Raw genomic sequence first — 23,611 nt, 5'->3', positions numbered from 1 at the left:
TTGAGATTGTGTCTTGCTAACTTCTCCCATCTCTGTGTCCCATGTAGCCAGGATTACAAGCACTGTACCAGGGAATTTCTGTGAGCGTAGAGACATTGGAGGCTGACTTGCCAGCACAGGGATACCTAGCCACAGGCCTCCTTCATCTTCACCTGTTCAACACTGACCCAGGCTTGTGATACACAGAGTGCTCTGGGAGACTCAGGGTTCTTTTGGTTACAAGTGACAGAAACCCAGGTGGAATTATCTGAGGGCCAATATCAGGTTTCCCAAAGGAGCATGGAGAGCTGCACTCAGAAGGAAGAGCGGGAAAGTTCAACCTTAGTAAGGCACAGTGGGCACCTTAGTCTCACTGCCAGGCCACCCGAACTTGGCTGCCCATTCTTTCTCCATCTCTCACCTCTCTGCATGGCCTCATTTTCTCCTTCTGCAGACTGTGGGCGACCAGGCAGCCCTCAGATCCAGAGCCTGTCAGTCCCAAGTCTGTGCCCAGGAGGGGTGGTCATATTAACAGGCATTTCTTTTCTTCTTTACACTTTCAAAATATTTAAATTTGTGGCAAGAGATACGTAAAATACATAAAAATTTTGTTTCAACCATTTTTTATTGTACTGTTCAGGGGTATTAATTGCACTTTTTACTTATTTATTTTTGTACTACTGGGGTTTGAACACCTTGAGCCACTCCACCAGTTCTTTTTTGTGAAGGGTGTTTTTCGAGACAGGGTCTTGAACCTGCTGGGGCTGGCTTTGAACCTCGATCCTCCTGATCTCTGCCTCCTGAGTAGCTGGGATTACAGGTGTGAGCCACTAGCGCCCAGCTACACTCACTTTCTTGTTCAATTAAAACAATCACCCATTTCCAGAACATTTTCATCTTGCAAAAGTGAAACTTGGTGTCCACTGAACACTAACTTCCCATTCTTCTCCTCCCCTCCCCCCCTTTAACTCTCTGGCAGTCACCACTCTATATTCTGTGTTTGTGAATTTGATGCTTCTTGTGAGTGGAATCATATAATATTTGTCTTTTTTGACAAATATTATATTATTTTTCTTTTTTTTGATGAACTTAGTTCACTTCACAAGGTTCATCTGTTGTTGTATCCACCAGAATTTACTTTCCTTTGTTCTGGCTAAACAATATTCCACTGCACATACACACAAAATTTTTACCTTTATATTCCCTTTGTGATTTCTTGATTTTAAGTTTTTTTTTTGGGACTGGGTTTTAAACTTGGGGCGCAGGTGCTTTGCTGTTGGAGCCATGCCTCCAGTCCATGTATCTTACTATTTACCCGCACACTTAAAACAGCATTGTTCCTTGTTCCCCTGAAAAGGTATTAGGTCAGCAACTCACACGTTAGGTATATACGGACTGAGACTTGAGGGTGAACAGTAGACACATACATAGAAATATCCTGCCGTAAGTGATCGCTGCTGCCATTGTAACTCGTTTCCTGTGAGTCAGGTACCGAATTAAACAACTGCAGCAGGCATTGCCTGCGGCGTCTCTTACCCCCCACCCCCAACATTTTACAGATGAGGCCGTGAGTCTGAGACAGGTGTTCATAGCTTCGTGGCTGTTTCAGCGATGACGATATTAAAATGATAATGAATAGCAGACGATAAATAACCTGCAGCTTAGGTATAAGAGCAAGCAAAGTACAAAACAGGTAAGAGGTCAGAGAGCCCAGCCCTCGAGGACACTATGGTGTGGACCATTTTTGTAAAATATGTGTTTTATACCAGAAAGTCACTAACGCCTGCAGCTCACGGGCAGTGATAGCTCACTAGACGCCCACCTGACCCGGGCAGTAGTGAATTCATAGCTGCTATGATGGATCTTCGTTCTAGGAGGCGATATGGACACTAGCGGTGAAAGGTACGCATTTGGAGCCAGGTTTCGAGGGTTCGAGCCCAAGCCCTGCCATTCCCGGTGCGTCACTTTCGCTGAGTAGCTCGTCCTCTTGTCCTCTGCAGAATGGAGACAGGACCCATTGCAGGCCCTAGTAATTGTTAGGACCTAGGGGGAGGTCCAGCACAGGTGGTGGTAGTGAAACTGAGGTTAGGAGAAGGGCAGTACAAACAGGTGCAGCCCTCTAAAGCGCAGCCCTCTCTCTCTGTCCAGTGGCTGCGGGGTCAAGGTCGTGGGGAACGAGCTGTCCAGGCGCCCAGCGCGGGTCAGGAGCAGTCCGGCGCGGAAGGGGTTACGACGATAGAGACTACAGGAGGACCGGGGTGGCGCGAGCGTCCCCGCGGGCAGCTGGGCGCGCAGGCGCGAGCGGCCGTCGAGACACCCGGAAGTCTGCGCCTAACGGGCCGCGCCGCGCCTGCTGTCCTGGGAGGGGCGGGGCTGGAGCCCCTCGGCGCGAGGCGCCATAGAGCGGGGACGGAGGACTAGGGTCCTAGATGCGTCCGGAAGTGGGGCCCTAAGGCGCCGTTCGGCACCATAGAGCTGGGGGCGGGGTGGCGGCCAGGGGTCGCGGGGTTCTCCTGCCTAGAGCGGCAAGGACGGGCCTGGCGGGCCCGGGCGGAGGGGGAAAGGGGGGGGAGCGGAGCGGGCGGAAGCGGCCGGGAAGGTCACTTCCGGCCTGGGCGCCCGTCCCCCTGACCCCAGGGTCTGAGTCGCCGCTGCCGCCGCTGCCACCATCCGTGAGGCAGGCGAGAGGAGGAGGAGTGCGGTGCGGCGGCCCCGGGGCCGAGGAGGTAAGGGCGGGTGCGAGCCCGGGGGGCGTGCGCTGGGGACCGGGGTGGGCACGCCTTGGGAAGCCGGGCTTTGGACGGGGGTGGGTGGGAAGGCGGGAGGGCAAGCGCGGCTGGGAGGGCGAGTGCGCGTGCGCGCGGTGGGGGGGCGTGAGCGGGCGCGCGGCCGGGGAGTGCGCGTGCGTGCGGCAGGCGTCGCGGTTCGGGCCAGTGCGCGTGCGCCTTGACGCGGGGGCGCACGTGCACGCGCGCGACCAGCGGGCCAGGGGCCTCGTCGGTCCCGGGCCGCCCAGTTAGTTCCCCTTGTCGAACCCGCCGCGGCCGGAAATGCTCGCGACTCCCGGGGGAAGTAGAGGCCCAGTAGGGGAAGGGGTCGCGCAGTCGGGCCAGGCTGGCCGGAAACGGCGGCCCGGGGACAGTCTGGGCCCCAGGTCTCCCCCCAGCTCCCTCACAGTCCCTTCCTTCCTCTTTTCAAGTCAACCTAGCCCGTTGCTGCCCCGGGCGGGCTGCGCTGGCCTTTGATGCCGCGGGTAATTACGGGGATTCCGGCGACGGGCGGCCCATTCATTCGCCCGTGCGCGCCAGGAAGCGCGTCCCGGGAGGGGAAGCGCCGGGCCAAGGTCAGCGCCGCGTGGCCTGCGCGGCCCGGCCCGGACGGCTGCCTTCCTTCCCGGGGCGGGCGCAGAGTGGGCCCGACGCTGAGCCCCGCCCTCACCCATCCCCACTCCCCAATCTGTGGCCGAGGTGACCCCAATTCCTGGAGATGAGTGCCCCGGACCCACGGGGTCAGTCAGAAAGCAGACCCAGGGGGCAGGAACATGGACCGAGGCCTGTCGCAGTGCCTGGCCTGTGCTGGGCACCAGGGACAGGGAGAGGAGCAAGGGCTTGGAGGTGGAAGAAAAGAGACCCGCCAGGCCAGGTCTGTGTTCTCCTGTTTCCAGGCTTCGTGTGGGGCAGTGCTGAGAATCCAGTTGAGATTTGGCCTCAGCTCTGGGGAAGCACGGTGGCCTTGACCCTGGCTTAGCCCCTCTGTGAGACCATAAGCCTCTTGTCCTAAGTGCAGCTGACGTCCGCCTGCCTGCTGCTCTACAGTAACCTCTGGTCCTGTGAACATTCACGTTAGCTTTCTATTTGGGTCCTCTCATGTCTTCTTCAGCCAAGCGGAGCTCTGGCCCATTGGGAAGTGCCAGAGTAAGTGGCAGGCACTGGGAAGTGCTCCCTGAGAGCTCTGGGACCCAAATCCCTGCTCCACTCCCCTTTACTTCTGAAGGCTCTTTGTTTCCACAGGACAGATCAGGGTGAGACAGTATTGACCTCAGTGGAAGGCTCTTGGTGCTTTCCTTTCAGAGCCATAATTACTGGAAAGTGCTCTGGAGCCAGACGTTCTGATTCTATGGCTTGGCTCCCTCTCTTGTAGCTCCATGACCTTGAATGTGTCACTTCCCCTTTCCCAGGCTGTTTCCTCCTTAGTCCCCCAAAGTAGAGAACATACTTGGCCACAATTCCCTTACCAAGTCCAGCCCATCAAGACTGCAGACGCAGGGACCTTTTGTACATTGGATTGCTGTGCTTTGGGAGCCCACGTGGTCGGAGAGGGGTTCCCTGAACCAGGCCCAGTGGTGGGTGACACTGGTCAACTCAGGAACCTCACAGCTCCTTCTGGAGCATCCCAGACCCGCGGGGGTGACCAGCAGAGAATGGGGAGATTAACTAGCACAGGGAAAGGGTGGTGTGGCCAGGGCATGTGCAGGGGCAGTACCAGAACTCCAGGACGGATGGCAGGATGCTTAGCTTTCCCTGCCCCAAAGGGCATACACAGCTCTCGGGGTTCCTGTGCTCAAGACACCTCACAAATCTCATTTACTTGTCCCCTGGTGCTTCCAGGCCTGTGCCGGGCATTGGGCCTCCATGGTCAGGAGATGGCATGTGCTAAGCACTTGTCAGGGCTTGGCGCTGTTCCTGGTACTCACTGTCCTGAGTTCTCCGAGGCCTGTGTTATCCAGATGGGACAGATGGCTTGGGTTGGTGCTCACGAGCCCCAGACCCCACATCAACATCACAATACAAGTATAATGAGTTCAGAGCTGGCCTCCACTGTAACCCCTCCTCCTTGACTTGATTCTTTTAGGCAATGTTGTGTCTAGGTAGACAGGCCTGTGGTGAAGCTCTCTTAGGTGTTGACTGTTGGGTAGGGGGGTTCTCTGGGCTCAGGTTCTGTGGGTATACTATCATGAGGACTCCTATACACAGAGCTGCTCGCTGATTCAGGGGAGTTTGAGACCCAACCCCTCATTCTAGGGAGCACAGCAAGAGTACAGGGTGACTTCTGTAGATGGCCAGGATGTGGGTGGTGAGATGTATCCATGCCTTACCACGGAGGCCTCACTGGCCAGCCAGGTAGGTAAGGAAGCTGGGCAGCCATGCCAGTGACAGTGGCAGTGCTGTGGAAGTGCAGAGCACTGTTGCTTCACAGCTATGGGGAAGCCAGCTGACCCTGCCCAGGCAGGCTGGACGGGGCTGTGCGTTCTTCCAGGGGTCTGGTGACCAGGCCTTCTCAGGGGTTTACTGTCTCTGCCTTGGCCCTTTGCTCTTGCCCTTTGGGCTCGCAGAACAGTGGCTTCTCTCTCGTGCTGAATGGGTAGTCCTTTCCAGCCCCTGCAGGGCACCTGGCCTCATGTGATGATGCTGAGGACCCAGGGATTTGTCAGATACAGCTCCAGGCTCAAACCCAGGGACAGTTTGCTCAGAGCCATTGATTTCTGAGGCTGCTGTGTGCACATTGCAATGCTGGGAATAGTCCCTGCCCTTCTTGAGGACACAGCCTGGTGGGTGCTCTGTGGGATGGTCAGGGGGATGCATAGGAGATGTAGGCCTCATCCACAGGAATCCACATTACAAGGGGCACACAGTAGTGTCTAGAGAGTTAAACTGGCAGAGCCCAGTTTGACTCAGCTCTGTTTCGTGGCTGTATGACATCACATTAGACACTCATCTGGTGTCAACCCTGGCTTCCTTGTCTTAAAACAGGGACAGCAGCCCTTCATTGGTGATGTCTGTTGGCTTCTTTTTGGACACTTAATCCTGACACTCACTATAAAGATGAGGAAGGACAGACAGGTGGAGCACCCTGCCCAGGTTGCACAGCTGGTCCATAGGCTGAATTCTTTCCTGGAAGCCTGCTGGAGGGATTGTCCTGCCTCTCATGGTCTCCCTGGTGGCTTAGGGGATCAGCCCAGGCTTATGTACTTACAGTGCTTGTGTCTGTGACTGGGATGTAACCTGCACTTGAAGGATGTGGTCAGTTACTGTTAGGTAAGGAGGGCATCTGGAGCTGAGGGAAGGGTGCACTCAGGAAGGCTCCCAGGCCAGGCCAGACCCCACTGGCATATTGCCCCAGCAAATGGCCAGGCAGAAACACGTGGCTGGTAGAAGGCCAGGTGGAGACTGCACATGTATCTGGATGAGAGGGTCTTCAGCTTGTTCCTGTTTGTCTTTTTAGCATGTAGATATTTTAAAGCTGGTTTAGGTTCACAGCAGAGTAGAGCAGGAAGTACAGAGAATTCCCACGTGCCTCTCCCTCTTTTCAACATCCTCCCACTGTCAATATCCCACCCTGCCTCAATTGGTGAACCTGACAGTTGTAGCCACCCTGAGTGTGCAGTGTTCAACCTGAAGAGTTTTGTTTGTTTTTAGCAATTTCCAGTAATTTGCCAGTGTTTGAGAATCTGAGTGTGCAGGTGCAGACCTGAGATCTGTGGAGGCAGCAGTCAGCCAGAGGGAGCAGTTGCCCCTTGGGGACAGTGCTCAGGCACTGCCACTGAGCCAGATGTGCTGCAGCTTCACAGTGGATTAAGGTTCTAGAAGTCTGTCCCAGAGAAGGGCAGCTTGGTGGTTGGAACTGAGATCCGTCTGTCTTGACAGCACTTGGTCGTTTTCCTCACCAAGCTGGCCCTGCTGGCTTGGACTGACACTGTGACCTGAGGAAGATGATGAGCTTGGAGTTGGCAAACGTGTGCTTGTGAACCCTTGCAAGTGGTTGCACTAGGCCAGGTAGGAGACACAGGTGTTCCATTGATTGATGCTATGAGAAGCAGACAGAGGATCAGATGGCTCTGCTCAGGGCCATATCTGTGTCCCCAGATCAGAGCGAGTTGCAGACACTGTTACCAGAGAATGTGAGATCTCCCAGCCAGCTAAGCCTCACCCCAAGGCTGAGAGTGCTGGGTGCAGGAGTGGGTGTACATGTAGCCTGGGGTCCTCGGATCCCAGTGGGAGGGAGGCACAGGAGGGAAAAGGGAAGCAGGAAAGGGGCTGGTAGAGCCGAGAGGTTGCTGTGTGGGGCATCCCAGTGTGGAGGTCAACTGACTGTCATCAGGCAGTATATTCTAGAATGGCAGGTGCCAGACACACTTCATGCCAGGAAGGAAATTTGGACAAGGAAGAAAGCCCTGCCCTGTGATGTGGAGTGGGGCTGGGCAGCAGGAGGAGGAGACACTTGGAAAGGGAGTAGGAGCGGGCAGGCAGAGGACAGGACAGTGTTCTCCAAAGAGGAGTGGGCCTGATAGGAGTCAGGGTGGTGGGGTCTGTGGGGAGTGAGTTTGCAGAGGAAGCTGGGCAGAGTTAGTTGTTGTAGGAAGTGTGGTGGGCCTGCGTAGCCAGGGTGGTTTGGGCAGCAAAGGGACATGAACTGAGTTGCTTCATGGCCTGTAGCAGCTTTGTTGAGACACGTTGCCATCTCAAGCACACAGTTCAGGGACCTTCACTATATTCACTAAGTTGCACGCCTGTCACCTAGTGTATTTTAGGACAGTTCATCACCCCCAAACGGCCCACTATGCAGCCACTTCTTCCTCCTGCCCAGCCCTTGGAATCTTGTCCTCTGCTTGCTTTCTCTGGATTTGTATATTTCAGATAGTTTACGTAAGCGGACTTAGTCCATGTGTTGCTCTTCTTCATCCAGCTTGCTGCAAGCACAAGGTCTTCAAAGTTAGTTTGTATTAGTGTGTCTGTACCTCATTCCCTGTTAGGGTTGAGTGACATTCTGTTGTGTGGGTGGAGGGTTCATCCAGTCATCTGTAGTGCACATTGGGTGGTCTCTTTTTTTGACCAATGTGTGTGTCACTTCCAGGAACATTTGGTATGTTCTGTGTATGTGGACATATTTTCTCTTCCTTAGGCAAGGCTCAGGAGTGGAATTGCTGGCCCCACAGGAATTATGGTTTGACCCTGAGGGACTACCAGGTGCTTTCTGTAGCAGGTGTATCACTTTACTCTCCCATGTTCCTCCCCATCCTCACCAGCACTTTTGTTAGAGCCCACCCAGTGGGTATGAGGTGGAGCCTCCTTGTAGTTTGATTTCCCTGCTGACTGGTGGGCAGCATTGTTTAGTCCCCATCACTGTGGATGTCGTCTTTGGAGAAAGTCCTAGTCATACACTTTGCCCAGGCTTTAATTAAGTTATTTGAACTGAATGACTCTTTACAAAGCTTAGCTGGTTGTGGTGGGGAGGGGGTTTGTGAGAGGAGAGGTAGAGCCAGGACTGAGGCCGAGGGCGCAGAGGCTCCTAGGAGCAATGGCTGGGATGGGCAGGGGGAGGAGACAGGGAAAGAGGGGACTGCATCCTGCTCACTGCAGGAAGGGGGAGGTGATGGGTTCGTGTGTCTAATGGTGCTGTAGGGATGCAAGCAGGACTTGGTGACCAGGATACCACACAGGGTCTTTGAACAAAGTAGGAAGAGGACTGGTGGCCAGAAGACAACTGGGAGGTAGGAAGGAGGTGAAGGTGGCCACTTGGGTCTGTGAGTGGAGGGAGAGGACCAGAGGAGACCAGGCTGGGGAAGTGAGCAGCAGGGAGGGGCTGGGCCAGGAGGGGCAACTTCAGAGCTCAATTCCAGTGGCAGGGGAGGAGGAGGAGAGATTGGCAGTAGAACAAAGGTATGGGATAATTGGCAGGCAGGCATCCAAAGGGGGTGGGCGGGACCTAATAACAACAATAATAACAATAATTTGTCTGGGGCTTAATAGCCCTGTTAGATCCATGCACTAATTGGATCGCTCAAGGGCTTGGCCGGGGTGGGCCAGGGCAGGCACCCTCCCCTCCTTCCCCTGGAGGGTGGAGGTCAGGCATCTGCTGCCTGAGAGCCTGGAGATGCTGGATGGGACTGAGGGGTAGGGGAGGTGGAGAGGGAACCATCAGACTCCATTCAGAAGGCCTGAGTTCCTGAGTTACGTTGGTTCCTCGAGTGGCCTGGGCCATTCCTTGATTTTCTGTGTGGGGTACTGGAGATGCAACCCAGGGATGGCACTCAAGGCCTGGCACATGCTGGGCAGGAGCTCTACCCCTGAGGAGTGCTCCATTCCTGCCTGGGGTTTTCTTGAAAGCTGGTGGAGGGCTTCTCCAGGGAGCTGGGCTCCCCTCACTCTGCATTCACCCCCGCAGACTGGGAGCCCCCAGGGTTAGGATGAAAGGGCTCAGCAGTGTCCGAGGGAATGAGTGACAGAGAAAGAGGATGGGGTAACATTTAGTGAATGCACTTCTTAAGCCCTTTGCCCGATTTGGCCTCACCAGCGTCACTCCATTCCCCACACAACTCTTCCAGCATCTGGTGTTCCTGACCTACAGAGGGTGCAGCATAGGACAGAGGCCGAGTGACTTGCCCCAGGTCACAATGCAGCAGTGGTGTGCCTGGGTTTGGCTTCTAGGCCAGAAGTGGGACTACAGCAGGGGGACATCCAGGTGAAGAGAGGACGCTTGGGCCGCTGCTGGGCCTGCCCTCACCTGGCTCCACCTGGCTTGTTTAAGTCTGCCAGGTCAGTGTCAGCTCCCTGGCTAAGTGTGGGACTGCCCTGCAGAGTAACTCTGCTGTCTGAAGGACAGAGTCTGTCTGCTCTGAAGGAGCACCTGTGGGCCTTGGTGAAATTGACAACCACTCCTGTGCTCCAGCCTTCACCCCTTGCGCCCCTTCTGCCACCCCAGGCCTGTTGGCAGGGCCCAGTGCAAACCTGTGTAGAAGGGTGGGAGGAGAGCCTTGCTTCCTCCTGAGGTACCTCTAAATCCATCAGGGTATTTTCTGTGGTATTTCACCCATGGGATGCAGGCCAACCTCTCTGTGTCCCCGCTCTACCAGGGGTGAGGGCCAGCAGGCAAGAGTCTCTAGCACCTGCTCCCTTGTCCCATTGGACCTTATGCATAGGCTTGGATCTGCAGATAAAATGATCAGGAATTTCAGGGCAGCAGCCACACAGCACTGAGCCCATGCTGGATCTGTGACTCTTGTTGTGGGTCCTGCTTCCCCTCATCTTGCATACCTGTTCTTTCACATCTGGGTCAGCAAACTTTCTCTCATGGGTTGGATGTAAATATTTTAGGCTTTACAGATTGAGAGGCAAACCAGAGCTGTAATTCGTGTAGGTAGAACATTTAAAATGTGCCCACTTAAAGGTAGCAGCCATTCTTGGTGGGAGGAATTTCCCAGCTCAGGCTTAGCCCCTCCACCTCTCCCCTGTCTGGTTTCTTCCTGGCCCTAACCTTGCACAGAAATGTGTTGGCGTCCATGCTTATGGCCTTCCTGCCTGGGTCTGGCTTGTGGTGGTTAGAGGCCATCATCTGTCTACTGGCAAGACATCCAGCAGAGGAGAGGCAAGTGGAGGGTAGGCTTATTCCCCCCTCCCCCCACCCCCTTTCCTCTATCCTGGCTCTGCTTCTCCCTGTGGGAACTGGGCCAGAGCTGGGAAGTCCCTGCTGTGGAGTTTGGGGTTTATTGTTTCAGTGGAAACTCCTTATCTACTTGGCAGACAAGTTTCTAGAGGGCAGCTGCCCTCCCCATCTCCTGCAGTGCTCTGCAGCTTTAGTCCTGTTTTTTCTCATGCACTTTTGATATGTATGCTGTTGTAATCAGCAGACTTGTACACTTTTAAAAACTTTACCTTTTTTCTTTTTGGTGGTGCTGGAAGTTGAACTCGGGGCCTGACACATGCTAGGCAGGTACCTACCACTTGAGCCGCTTCAGCCCATAAACTTTACTTTCTATTAAGATATTTGTGTAGTGAAAATTTGTGCACAATTTGGGGGCTTTTAATACATTCACAAAGTTGCATAACCATCACTGCCCTCTAGTGCCAGAACATTTTTGTTACCCTCCAAGAAACCCACCTCCATTTAAGCAGTCACTTTGATTCCCACCCTGACTGGTAGCACCACTGGCCTGCTTCCTGCTTGTGGCTGTACCTGGCCTGGGCCTGACTTGGCCGCCTCACACATGCAGCCTGTCCCTCAGCGTCTACCTTGGCCATTGTGGATAGTGTCTCGAATGTGTGTGTGCGAGTGCGGGTATGGGTGTGCGTGGGGCTGGGATCTCAGATCTCAGGGTCATGGTAACTCAGGTTTGCCACTGGGGAATTGGCAGACTGTTTTCCAAGGTGGGACACCACCTGCCCTCCCTCCCCTGCAAATCCAGTATACTGGAAGGTTTTCCTTTGTGTTTTGATGTTGGCATTGTGTCATCTGAGACCCTGCAGTTTTATGTCCTGTGTAAGGGAGGCATAACTTTCTCTTTCTCTAAGGGTCTCCTGCTGGGTCTGATAATTAAGTTGACATAAACAGGAACAGGAGAAAAGTACAGGGATCATCCTACATGTATGAGGGGCCTCCATGCTCCTGTGGTAGGTGACAAGAGTCAATGTTAAGGACAGCCTAAGAGACTGGGGATGGCCTGGCCTGTTTGTGCAGAAGGCCCTTGGCCTTGGCTTCATCCCTGTGATAAGGTGTCCTGCTTCCCCGGACAGGAGTTGCACCCCAGCCTTCAGGAAGCACAGGGAACCATCTGTTCCCACAGGTCTTGGGGTTGGAACTGTCCCTTGCCAAGTGACACACTCTGGGTGGGTTCTGACAGCCCTTACTGGCCTTGCCCTCCTCACACCCAACCCTCTGTGGTACTTAGGGCTGTCAGAAAACATCTGCTTTAGTCTTTTTCTTATGACAGATGCAATCAACTGCTGTCAGAAGGGTAGGAAACATGGAGAAAGGGGAATGGGAGCCCTGTCTTTGTCACACAATCCTAAATTTGCTGACACTTTCTCCTCTTTGGGCTGCTGGGTCCTTCCAGTTTTCCCATACTAAACCTTGCTGTGATTAACTGTTCTCCAGCAAGATGCTTCTCCTCAGGTATAGGTTTTCAGAGAGTGGTTACCTGATTAGCACTGAGCTACTAGTTGCTCTGACAACTCCAGAGCCACATGGCTGCCCTAGGATGGCCACTGAGCTGCTCAGAGCTGAACCCACACCCCAAGCTCACATGTTCTGTGCATCCCCCTCCTGGCTAGGCTGAGGCACTTGGGGTGCCTGCCACTGCGTTGGGTGCTTGGGTCCTCATGGGTACTGGGATGGTATTGACGTGGTGGGAGGATAGGACAGCAGAAAAATGAGAGGACGGTGGCTGAGGAGAAAGGCCAGGTGGGTAGGGGTGAGGCCTCTGAAGGTGATTGTCCCTCAGACCTTGTGGGATCTCGGCCTGGAGGGACACTTAGCTGGCTGGAGGGAGGTGGGCTATGTGGTCCAGGGTGCTCCTGAGGGTGGGCCTTGCCCAGCCCTCTGCTGACTGGCCTGGAACAACTGTGCCTCAGGCTGGCCCTGTGGAGTGGGTTGTGGCAGCCCTGTGGCCTTGGATGTCAGGGGCTCAGAGCCAGGCCACGGTGCCTGGCCCGGGAGTGGGGCTTCCACTTGTGAGATTTCTTCGTGCTCTTGTTTGGCTGTAGAAGTTGGCACCTGTGTCAAGTCAGGGCTGGTGTATGAAAGGTCAGTGTCTGGAAGCCACAGGGCAGCCTTGCCATTCTTGATCCCCTGTACATCACAGGCATGGAGGCCCTGGAAGGCCAGTTAGTCCTTTTCCAGGGCCCACTGGGAACTGCCCCGTTGCATTTGGCCTGATTTGGTTTTGAAAGAGAAACTAGTGAGAACTCCTCAGAGGACTTGGGTTGTGCCTCTGCCGCTTGCCCAGCGGCACTGCTGAGGGTGATGCCACGTGCTATGTAGGTGCCTAGGACAGCCTGGCCCCAGAGTCGTGCCTTCATTGGCTGCTGCAATTCCCACTGTTCTGCCGCACGTTCAAGGACCCACCTTGCTGCAGGTCAGGATCCCCTCCTCCAACAAGTGTCTTAAGTCTGCATCATCCTTTAAGCCTGATGTACTCTGTGGTGCGCCCAACCTTACCCATGAGGAAACAGACCCAGGTCCTAGCTGTAAGTACAGTGGGGCAAGAGCCCTGGTGGGGGCTGCACTCCTCCCTCAGGGTCATGGCGTGGGGGCCGCACTCCTCTCAGGGTTGTGTTGTGAGGGGGGGGCCCAGTTAGCCCAGCCCCCTCCTTCATTCTATCCATGCTGCAGGCCCTGTGCACTCAGGTCCATGCAGTGGCTGCCTTCCACTGCCTTCAGTCCTGTCTGACATTCTGTAAACGCCGACCTTACATCTTATCCCTTTCCAACAGGGACCCAGACATGGAACTGCGGGAAGAGGCTTGGTCTCCGGGGCCGCTGGACTCTGAGGACCAGCAGATGGCCAGTCACGAGAACCCAGGTGAGGCGACCCAGGTAGTTCTGTAGCTAACACACTGCCCTTCTGCTTAGCGGAGGTCCCTCTTCCCGTGTGCCTTCTGCACCCTCCTTTCTAGGGCCCCACATGCCCAGCTCAGAGCAAGGCACTGGAGTCCCAGGCTCCAGGTGTCTGTCCAGTGAGGGTGTTTTGGGGCCTTGGGGGCCCCCTTCCATCTTTTTCCTGTGTACCTCTTGGCCAGGGCAGCACCCCCCCAGCCCCACCCACTCTGCCTCCTCTGCTCTGGTTCCAGGGCCCCATGACTGTGCCTGGAGAGCAGCTGTTCATACCAGGGCGGCCATACAAATTTGGGGGTCTGGAGGAGATGAGTGAGTGAGAGTCTGGGGACAGACAGTGATGGGGAGCCTGAGGGTGTGTGTTTTAGGGCAAGCTTGTGGGTTTAATGTGAATTCTTTACTTTTGAATGCTGGCAGTGCTTTGTTGGTTTAATGAAGCATTATCAGATTGAATAAAAACTCATTTGGAGCTGCTTGATGCCCAAGTTTGCTGACCGAAGCCCTATCCCGGCCCACTGACACCTTTCTCTCCCCTCTCCCTCTGTGTAGGTGATGCCAACCTAGTGACAGGAAGGTCCCAGAGAAGAGGCACAGTAGGACACCTTGTGTCTGTCACCAAGGGCAGGTGGCTTCCTTATTTTAATAACCTGGCCCTATGACACCTTGCTTCAGTGTTCCTCAGACTGTTCTGTGAGACTAGATAGCCTGTATTGTCACCTTCACCTGTACACACAGACACAATCACAGGTGTTGTCCCAGGTTGCCATTTTTGTGAGGCTTGGCACAAATCCTGACTGTACCAGAAGCACACACTAACCTTTACTGCTTTTCTCATCATCTGTCCTGTTTTTAAATGGTGGCCACTGTCCATTATCCCCTGTGGAACTGTGACCAGCCACTGATGGCTGTTGTCTGTAGTGAGCATGGCCCTGGATGGTGGGTGCTGAATGAGGAAGGGCTGGTTCAGAGGGCTGAGTTGAGATGCATTTGCCCAGGGCATTTAGAACCTCAGAAGAGGTAGGTTTTTTCCTGAACTTTAGTATGCTAGGAAGCTGATACTGTGACTGATAGTGGCATGTCCTGTGTGTCCCGCCGTCATTGCCCACCTCCTCGTTGTTGCATTTGCATGGAGCCCTGGGAGGTTGGGTTGCCTGTCGAGCAAGCTCGCTTTTCAGAGGGTGTTGGAGACACAGGGAGAGCCGCTTGCCTGGGTAGAAGCTGGGGTCAGGGATGAGGTGGAGGTGTGCTGGTCGCCCCAGGGTCAGAGCAGCTCCCAGGTGCTTTTTTGGGGCAGTGATGGCCCAGCTTGGAATTCCCATTGTGGAGTGGAATTGTGGCAGGTGGGGAGAGCCACACAGGCTTTTCTGCGCCTTAGCTGTCAGATGCTCAGAAGGGAAACCACAAATGACCAAGTGAGGAGATACTGGTTCCAAGGAGAGTTCTCCTAACAAGGGCTTCTGTCTGGTATCTTGGAGCTCTCCTGCTAGGGCAGCAAGGTTCCGCCTGCCCTCTGGAGCATTGGTGCTCATGCTAAGGGTGCCTTGGAAGCTCCTGGGAGAGCTCGTTGTAGGGTGTTCACATTCCCAGATCCCCCTGTGAAGACACAGAAGACAAGCTCAATTCCCTGGACGTCACCAACCATACATGAGGTCCAAGGCGGCCCTGTGAGCTCCAGTGTGCAATGGACAGGCCCCTGAACCTCACCAACCACACATGAGGCCTAAGACATCACTGTGAGCTCCAGTGGGGGTGGAAGTGGATAAGCTGTCCCCCAGGCCTGTTTTGGTCAGGATGGCCAGAAAGCAGAGGTGGTCTCCTGCAGGTGTTCACTGGGTTGCTTGGGGAGCTTTGAGACTTGCAGTGGAAGTAGGAGTTGTTTGTCCAGACTGGTGTAAGAGGAGAGAGGCTAGGGAGGCCCAGAGGGCTGGAGTTTTCAAATCAGGCATGCATAACCCTGCAGGGTTAGACCCCAAGGAAGAAATCTGCTGGGCCCCTGTCCTCGCCAACAGGGAGGAAGGAAGGGTCTATGGCAGGCAAAGCCCGGGCATGTGGGAGTGGAGGTGGCCATCTGTGTGATCATGATATGAGCACAGCTGAGAAGTTATACCTCACTGCCTTCCAGAAGTTCAGGACACCTACCCATAGAAAGAGCAACAGAGCTGTGCCAAGGCCAGTTCTCCAGTTTAGAAGGTTACTAAACTAAAAAAGAAAACAGGCTTTCTGCACACAGGTGGCCATAGATTGGCCCCCACGGAAGTCAGGATTATACAGGATACTCCAAGAGCTGGCATGGCAAGTAGAAGACCCACAGGAACTCAGAAATGAGGGGCAAACCCAGCAAAGACCTAGGAATGAGAACACAGTCATTTTAGAATGAAGACTAGATGGAACTCAATTGAGGTCTTTTCAGAAAATTGAAGGTGGAAAGTAAGATAATTGTAAAATGAAAAAGAAGTGAAGGAAGATTAAAACAGTAAAGGACATTGGAATTAGGCAAAGAAAGTCCTATAGTTCAGAGTCCCTGAAGAGAAAGTCCAAAGCAAAGGAATAGAATAAATTGTAAGAACCTTGAAATTTAAAACCTGTGTAGTGAAAGAGCGAATCACAAATGTGCACACATCAACACAGATAAACACCAAGGACACACTACAGAAGCCACCAACTTTAAAGAAGCAGGTCCTTCAGGTGGGTGTCTTGGCAGAGAGCAAGTGGCTTGAAGGGAAGGTAAATGCAGAAATGCTTCAGGCCAGATGAAAATGATCTGCTCCCGGAGAGAGGTGAGCAGAGGTGGCCAGCAAGGTTGGACCCCAGAGAATTCTGCACTAGGCATCCTTTCTGAGGAACTAATGGCAAATGAGCCAGAGAGGTGGACACAGGACAGAAGTGCACAGAGGCCGGCTCTGAGGACTAAGAGAGGACGAGGCTGTCTCTGTGCACCTGATGGAGGCACAAGAGGGGAATGAGGTCAGTGATCCCCTGGGTTTGTGTCGTGCCCTGGAACTGGCAGTGCCAGTGCCAGTGTGGCTCTGCCAATACTGCAGCTGGGTGAAGCCTGTGTGTAACGCTGGGCATTAAGAGCCTGGGTCTTACTGGGGAAGAGGGAGTCGCAGACGTCCTGTGGAGAAGGCTGAGTAAAAACCTTCTGTCCTGAGTTTGTAAGGGGATGTCAGTGTGGACTCATGAGGAATTGTATCTTTAAAAAATAAAAAGCAATGCATGTTTCCTGATTCTGCTTCTGAAATCTAGTCAGGGCCTCAGATCTGGAGCCGGAGGGAGTAGGGAAGACAGGCTGTGCTGATGAGGCCCACCACTCCTCATGGCTGCCCTGCCATGTCAGCTTGAGTGAGGGTGTGGCCCCAGGTACTTTTCAAGGGAGAATTGGGACGATGTTGGAAGGGAGACTGTTGGGCCTCCCTTGCAGGAGGGTAGGGATCAATTCATTGTCTTGAAGACTGGCAACCAGGGGAGTGTACATTCATACTTCCTTCACCACATGCAGTCCAACCCTGGCTCCAGCTTGCAGATGACGAAGTGACTAGGCATCATCATAGCTGCCAGCACACAGCACAGAGCTACCTGCATGCACCACGGTTTCCTGGGCCTGAGTTGTGCATTGGTAGCTGTTGGCATCCTGAGAAGACTTGAGACATCATGCATCTACTGGGAAAGGAGGGACCTCCACTTAGGATGGCCTACAGCACTGTGCTGGCTTTAGGCCACTGGCCAGCTGCTGAACAGTGTGCGCAGCAGAAAGCTGTGTGGCTCTGTTCTTCAACAGGAATGCTGCAGGAAAGGCCAGGACATGAGGCTCCTCTGGGGGACCAGATTAGAGTGACAGAGGTGTGAAGAGAGACAGGAATGATTACAGCACAAGTCAGAGCAGTGGCCCACTTGCAGCTGTGGGCTGGGGGTGTGGGGGGCTAGGGAGAGCACAAAGGGGCCCCACCAGGGTGGCCAAGCTGTCTGATCTTGTGTGTATCTATTTATATTCAGCACCGCATCTGATTTTGGGGCTCCATGTAGCTGCTGTGTGGACTGTAGCTGCTGTGTGGTTCACACAGCAGAATGGGAGCTCCAGGCCAGAAGTGCTGCTTTGGGAGGAGATCTAGGGTGGGGGTAGGGGGACACTGCTCCTCTGTGCCAGGGCAGGAGCAGGCCTTGGCCCCTAGCTGACCTCCTTCAGAGAGAGAACAATGATGGCATCTGCAGGGCACAGGGCAGTGACTGAGGACCCTGCTCTCCCCCAAGGGTCATCTCTGTCTACCTCAGAGCTGGATCCTCATTCCTTCTGCCTTCCCGAAGTGAGGCCTATGCTCCTCACTGTGCTTCTTTGCCTGGGAGCTTCCTGTGTCTCTCCTGCTGCTGTTGCGATGAAATCAGGGCCTCTACCACTGAGCAACACCCCTCGCTTACCGTTGTGCTTTTAAGGACAACGCTGAGGTAGAAAAGTTGTCTGCCCCATTTCTCCTGACCCTGCCATCTGGTTTACTCCTCCACACAGTACTACTACCCTCATGCTCTGGTGCTCCTCAGAACCGGCCAGTCTGGTGAAGTGCAGGTTTTGGGTTTCAGCCAGCTCATGTCAGCCAGATGAAAAGGAGTCTGCCACTTAATTAATGGCATGTCCATCCACCTAACAGGGTGCAGAATGACTGTTTAAAAAAGGCAGTGCTACCCAATAAACCAGACACCCACAGAAAGTCACAGCTGGAGGCAGACGGCTGACACCTTGGACCACTCACCCATGAACACCTTCCCCCACAGCATTCCCTCTAGCTTGCTGCCCAGCTCCAGTTACGGGGCTCCTGCAGGGCTCAGCCCATGGCAGCCCTGAGGGGAGGTGGGGGTTCACCCCATGCCATCCAGCCACTTCCCCTCACCCCAGCACCACTTGTCCCAGGCTCAGAATTGAAAGAAAACAAGACATTTGCTTTCATTAAAGGAGTCAAGCACTTGGAGGAGCCCATCCTGTGGTTCAGCTTACAGTGGAAAGCCGGCCTCTCCCACTGCCCCCTGCACCACCATAAAGCTTTGATGCTTGTTACTCTCCGTTGGAATGTGCTTACAACGTATGGCACCAAATGGACTCTGTGCCATCTCCAAACTGCCCCACCTTCTTACCTGGAGTTTTCTTTCTGGCCTGGCAACTCCAGCATTCTTTGCTGTAGAACACTGATTCTCAGACTTGATGACAGAAGCACTCTGGACTTGTGAAAACACGCTTGAAGGGGCTGGAGTAAGGCCTAAGGGTGTGCATCTGGGGCTTCTCTCTGCAGGCCTCCTCCCGCTCTGAGGGGTGGACTTTATGTGTTCAGGGAGAGGCTGTCTGGTGGACCCGTGTAGATCTGGGCCTGGGCACCTTTCGATTTTAGCCGTGGACCATGATTCAGGTTCCTAGTGCCTAGTTTCCTTCTGGGGAAGACTCAACCTCTGACCACCTACTGCGCCAGGATTCAAACACAGCTGTGCCCGTTTGTAGCACTGCCCTTGGAGGGCCATCATCCTTTACTGTGCCAGCTGTTACCTGGGAGACAGGATCTGAGCATTAGGGCTATTGATTTCCGCTTTGAAAGAAAACTTCATGATGCACCTGGGGTGTCTGGCAGGATGCACCTCAACAAGACCCTTGGGGGTGATTGTAGGCCTCATTTCTCCTATCACAGAGTGAGGCTGAGAGCAGTTGGGGGTGGGCAGGCCGAGGAGGAGAGCAAACGTGTAAGGTGCACAGGGCCCCCAAGAGCCGGTCAAGTCAGGAGGCAGGCTCCAGGGCGGCAAGGCCCCTGTGTGTGAAAGGCCCTGAGCTGCAGATGTGCAGCTCAAGTTGCCCCACATCCCTTCACTGTCTGCAGTGAGCAGGCAGCCCCTGTCCCAGGGCCAGTCTGTGAGGCTGGACTGTAGTGGAGGCTGCTCTAGGGACTGGTGTGCCTCCCCAGCTGGGGTTCCCCCTTCCTCTCTGGGTTGTTTTGCTAGAGCTCACAGTGACACCATCACTCTTTAGCACTGAGGCCCACAGCTGGTTGCATTGTCTGGCCCTGACTAAGGCCCTTGGAGTGTCCTCTCCCAGAAGCCTTCCTGCTCCCAGCCTCATGCTTTGGTTACTCATCCTCCTCTCACCCATGCTGATGGCTTTGATTAACAGAGCTTTATGGAGGGGAAGGCCATTCCTGCCCAGCTCAGGTCTCAGTGGCCAGAGGGGTAATGAATGCAAAAATAGTAATGCAGGCAGCTTCTGTCAGGCCAGCCCTGGCAGTTAGCTGACCCTGTCCGGAACAAAATACAAACAAAAAGGTTGGGGGCGTGGCTCAAGTGGTAGAGCCGCGCTTGCCCAGCATGCATGAGGCCCCAGGTTCAATCCCCCCACCATGGGGGGCGGGGAACAAAAACAAGAATAACAAAAGAAAAAAGCTTAGTAAAATGCCAAGGGTGACCAGTGCCCCATGGTACAGTGACGGATTGAGGGGTGGAGGCAGAGCTGCATGGTGACCGCACCAGCTGCCCTGTAAAGTGGGTGCTGCCCCAACCGGGTTAGAGGGATCTGGAGAAGGCGCTCAGTGAGCTGCCTCTGATTCTACTTTCCCACCCTCTTGCCTTCCAGTGGACATTCTCATCATGGATGACGACGACGTCCCCAGCTGGCCCCCGACCAAGCTGTCTCCACCTCAGTCCGCGCCCCCTGCCGGGCCCCCACCCCGGCCCCGGCCCCCCGCGCCCTACATTTGCAACGAATGCGGCAAGAGTTTCAGCCACTGGTCGAAGCTGACGCGGCACCAGCGTACGCACACGGGCGAGCGGCCCAACGCCTGCAGCGACTGCGGCAAGACCTTCTCGCAGAGCTCGCACCTGGTGCAGCACCGGCGCATCCACACCGGCGAGAAGCCCTATGCCTGCTCCGAGTGCGGCAAGCGCTTCAGCTGGAGCTCCAACCTCATGCAGCACCAGCGCATCCACACGGGCGAGAAGCCCTACACCTGCCCCGACTGCGGCCGCAGCTTCACGCAGAGCAAGAGCCTGGCCAAGCACCGGCGCTCGCACAGCGGCCTCAAGCCCTTCGTGTGCCCGCGCTGCGGCCGCGGCTTCAGCCAGCCCAAGAGCCTGGCTCGCCACCTGCGGCTGCACCCGGAGCTTTCGGGTCCCGGAGTGGCGGCCAAGGTGCTGGCGGCCAGCGTGCGCCGCGCCAAGGCGCCCGAGGAGGCGGCGGCGGCGGACGGCGAGATCGCTATCCCGGTGGGCGACGGCGAGGGCATCATTGTGGTGGGCGCGCCGGGTGACAGCGCCGCGGCGGCCGCGGCCATTGCAGGCGCTGGGGCGCGGGCGGCGGGGCCCCGGTCACGGCGCGCCCCGGCGCCCAAGCCGTACGTGTGCATGGAATGCGGGAAGGGCTTCGGGCATGCAGCCGGGCTGCTGGCCCACCAGCGGGCGCAGCACGGGGACGGGCTGGGGGCGGCGGGCGGCGAGGAGCCAGCGCACATCTGCGTGGAGTGCGGCGAAGGCTTCGTGCAGGGCGCCGCGCTCCGGAGACACAAGAAGATCCACGCGGTGGGCGCGCCCTCCGTCTGCAGCGGCTGCGGACAGAGCTTCTATCGGGCAGGCGGGGAGGAGGACGACGACGAGGACGACGAGGCGGCTGGTGGGCGGTGCGCCGAGTGCCGCGGTGGGGAGGCCCGGTAGGGGCGGGGACGCCCGGGGGGGTGGAGCCCCTCGGGCTGGGCGGGGACGAGAGCGAGACCCAGAGACCCCAGGAGAACGAACAGAGGGGCGAGCGCTCGCGGCACCTGAGCGTACGAGGGGACCTGTGGGCCTGGGGCCTCTTCTGCAGCCTGCCCGCCACGCCGCCCCGCCCGCCCCGCCACAACCCCACCCTTCCGCCCCGCCTGCCCACCCTGCAGGGCTCCGCGCGGGCGAGCTGATGGACGACCGGAGGACTGTGGGGATGCCGGCCCTCCGCTCTCCGGGCGGGCTGCGGTGTTGGAGGAACGGGGAAGCCCGGCCCTTTGCTTTGAGAGCATCCCAGAGAGGGAAGGGGTAGAGTGCCTCTTCCTTTGTAGAGTTTTCTTTAATCATACCCACCGTCTTGATCCCTCCCATCCATTTTTTCTGCCCTGAGGTCCTGTCGATTTTCTAGCCCAAGTCGTCCCTTCCCCTCCTGGATTTGGGGTTGCGGAGGAGTGAGGCAGAACCAGCCTCCTAGCCAGCCTCATCGGAGGACGGGGCGCCTGGCATGGTGGAAGAGGTGGTGCGGGGGCAATAAATGGCACTATTCAATTGTCCCTGCACTGCGTGGTTCTTCAGTGCCGAGGGAGAAGGCGAGAGGCTCATTGGAGCTGCCCGCCTCCGCCGCAGTTGGGAGAAGTGGCTAGCGGAGCGTCGTGCGGGGAGGAGCAGTCCTTGGGACGTTGGAGGAGCGATCCAGGAAAGGTGGTGGCCATTGCTTCTGCTCCCCCACGCCCCTCCCCGGCGGACTCTTAAGACGACTTGGCCTTAAGTGGCACGCCCCACCAGCCCAAACCTCTGGCTTCAGTCTGTCACTGGTCATGGCTCGTGAGGAGGCTGTGCCACCTGAGTTGCCTGGAAACCCACTGCCATGGCTTGGGGAAGACCGTGGTTTCAGCCTAGGGTCCAGTGGGTGTAACCAGAGTGCCATCACTGTTTTGGGCCCTGCCTCGGTGCCTGACCAGGGAACCACTGCCATGGCCAGTTTCCTGGGTTCGAGGAACCCTGTCCCTGTCCGTTAGAGTTTGCATCGAGCACGCCGCCAGGGGGATTTTCAACCTGGCTACACGGTGGTGAAAACAGCAGGTCTTACAGGTAGTCTGTACGTTTGTTTCCTTGAGCCACCTTGGAGACATGGCGGTGAAGGAGGACAGAACATTTCCACTGTGAGGCAGCAACAGGGCCCCAAAGAGAGTTGGAAATGAAGGTCATGACACCCCTGGAGGAATTATCAAGAGTAAGGGTAGGCCAGAAAAACATTAAGTGGCCCCTGCCTGGCTGGAGTCAGTGATCTGCAGTTGGTCTCTCTTAAAGGTGGGATGTCTGGTGAGTGAAAGCTGGGAAAACACTGCTCAGTGCTGACCTTGGTATTTCTGGGGGTAAGGGAGGGAGGGCGGAGCCCTGTCATTGTGGCAGATGTGAAGTGGTAGGTTCAGGCAGGGGCATTGAGTCTGCTTTCCCTGTCCCAGGAGCTGACACTTAGAGTGGGAAAGGTCCAGGCTATGTGACCCAGGGCCTGGTCCTGTTTCCTTCTGTACAGAAGGAAGGGCTGCCTGTCTCATGGGGCATTTTGGAGGGGTCTGAGTCAGATTGGAAGTCACAGGGCCAAGAGCCTCTCCCAGGCAGGAATGGGATGCAGTTGTGAGGGGCCAGGACCCAATCCCAGCTCTGTGCCTACCCCTCTGGTGCTCCATTTACTGCACTTGATGTAGGAATGAACTTCAGTTAATAATAAAGAATTCGATGAGCCAACACATCCACATGTGTAGACAAGGGTCCCCTAGCGCCAGAGCAGACACATGTATGCTTTTGTGTCACATTGTGTCATTTACTGATTTATTCATCCCTGCCCCAGTCTACAGATAATTCTGAGCCTTGTGCCCATCAGGTGGAAACAGTGCACATGGTAGCTGGGGGAGGTGGTGCGCACCTGTAATCCCTGCACTCAGGAAGCAGACACAGGAGGATCTCGAGTTCCAGGCCAGCCTGGGCTACATAGCAAAAACTGAAACAAAAAAGTGCACTTCTGTTCTCACCTCCATCTACAGTGGTCCCATGACACAGGTGGGTAAGTTGAGGGCATACACCCTTGGGTGCTCTTTCCACCTTCATAAAATGGCAGTGGTGGTGGCAATGATGACTGCTGCTGGCTTTGGTGCGAGCTGTGCCATGTGGTGGCTTCCTGCCTTGCTCAGGCCCTGCTCTGCTGCTGCAGCCATTGTACAGGGACAAGCGCTCTGCCCATGACCCTGGTGTGGAGAACAGTGGAACCCATGTCCACAGCCATATCTGCTGAGCATCAGGGACACATGGTGACTCACAGCCACTGCCCTCACAGAGCTTATACCCTGGAGTGAGAGGAGACTTAGGTAGTCAAGGATCAAGGGACAGCCAGGTGAGGTGAGCACACACTTGTAATCCCACTTACTTGGAAGCAGATCAGGACTGGATGCTTGGCTCAAGTGGTAGAGTGCCTGCTTCGGAAGTGTGATGTCCTGAGTTCAAATCTCAGTAGTACCAAAAAAAAAAAGTCAATGGAAGCAGAGAAGGAGGATTGAGGGTCAAGGCCAAAAAGTTAGAGACCTCATCTCAACCA

The 23,611-nt window shown here is 55.5% G+C and overlaps 1 protein-coding gene across 1 annotated transcript; it reads left to right on the top strand.

Moving 5' to 3' along the window:
• Positions 1-2,933: 2,933 nt before the first annotated feature.
• Positions 2,934-21,122, top strand: Znf787 (zinc finger protein 787). Its single transcript, XM_074058495.1, has 3 exons — positions 2,934-3,621; positions 13,185-13,273; positions 19,901-21,122. The coding sequence occupies exons 1-3, from the start codon at positions 3,521-3,523 to the stop codon at positions 20,971-20,973; spliced, it is 1,263 nt and encodes a 420-aa protein (XP_073914596.1). The 5' UTR covers positions 2,934-3,520; the 3' UTR covers positions 20,974-21,122.
• Positions 21,123-23,611: the final 2,489 nt, after the last annotated feature.

Source organism: Castor canadensis, chromosome 16 (assembly GCF_047511655.1).
Source record: "Castor canadensis chromosome 16, mCasCan1.hap1v2, whole genome shotgun sequence".
Taxonomy (NCBI): Eukaryota; Metazoa; Chordata; class Mammalia; order Rodentia; family Castoridae; genus Castor; species Castor canadensis.
Note: the sequence above shows the minus strand (reverse complement) of the source record. Positions and strands in the feature narration are given on the sequence as shown.

Coding starts and splice junctions, on each gene's coding strand:
- Znf787 (XM_074058495.1), top strand. CDS start 3,521: ATGGACCGAGGCCTGTCGCAGTGCCTGGCCTGTGCTGGGCACCAGGGA. Junction 3,622..13,184: donor AAAGAGACCCGCCAGGCCAG/GTCTGTGTTCTC, acceptor CCTTTCCAACAG/GGACCCAGACATGGAACTGC. Junction 13,274..19,900: donor GGCCAGTCACGAGAACCCAG/GTGAGGCGACCC, acceptor CTTGCCTTCCAG/TGGACATTCTCATCATGGAT.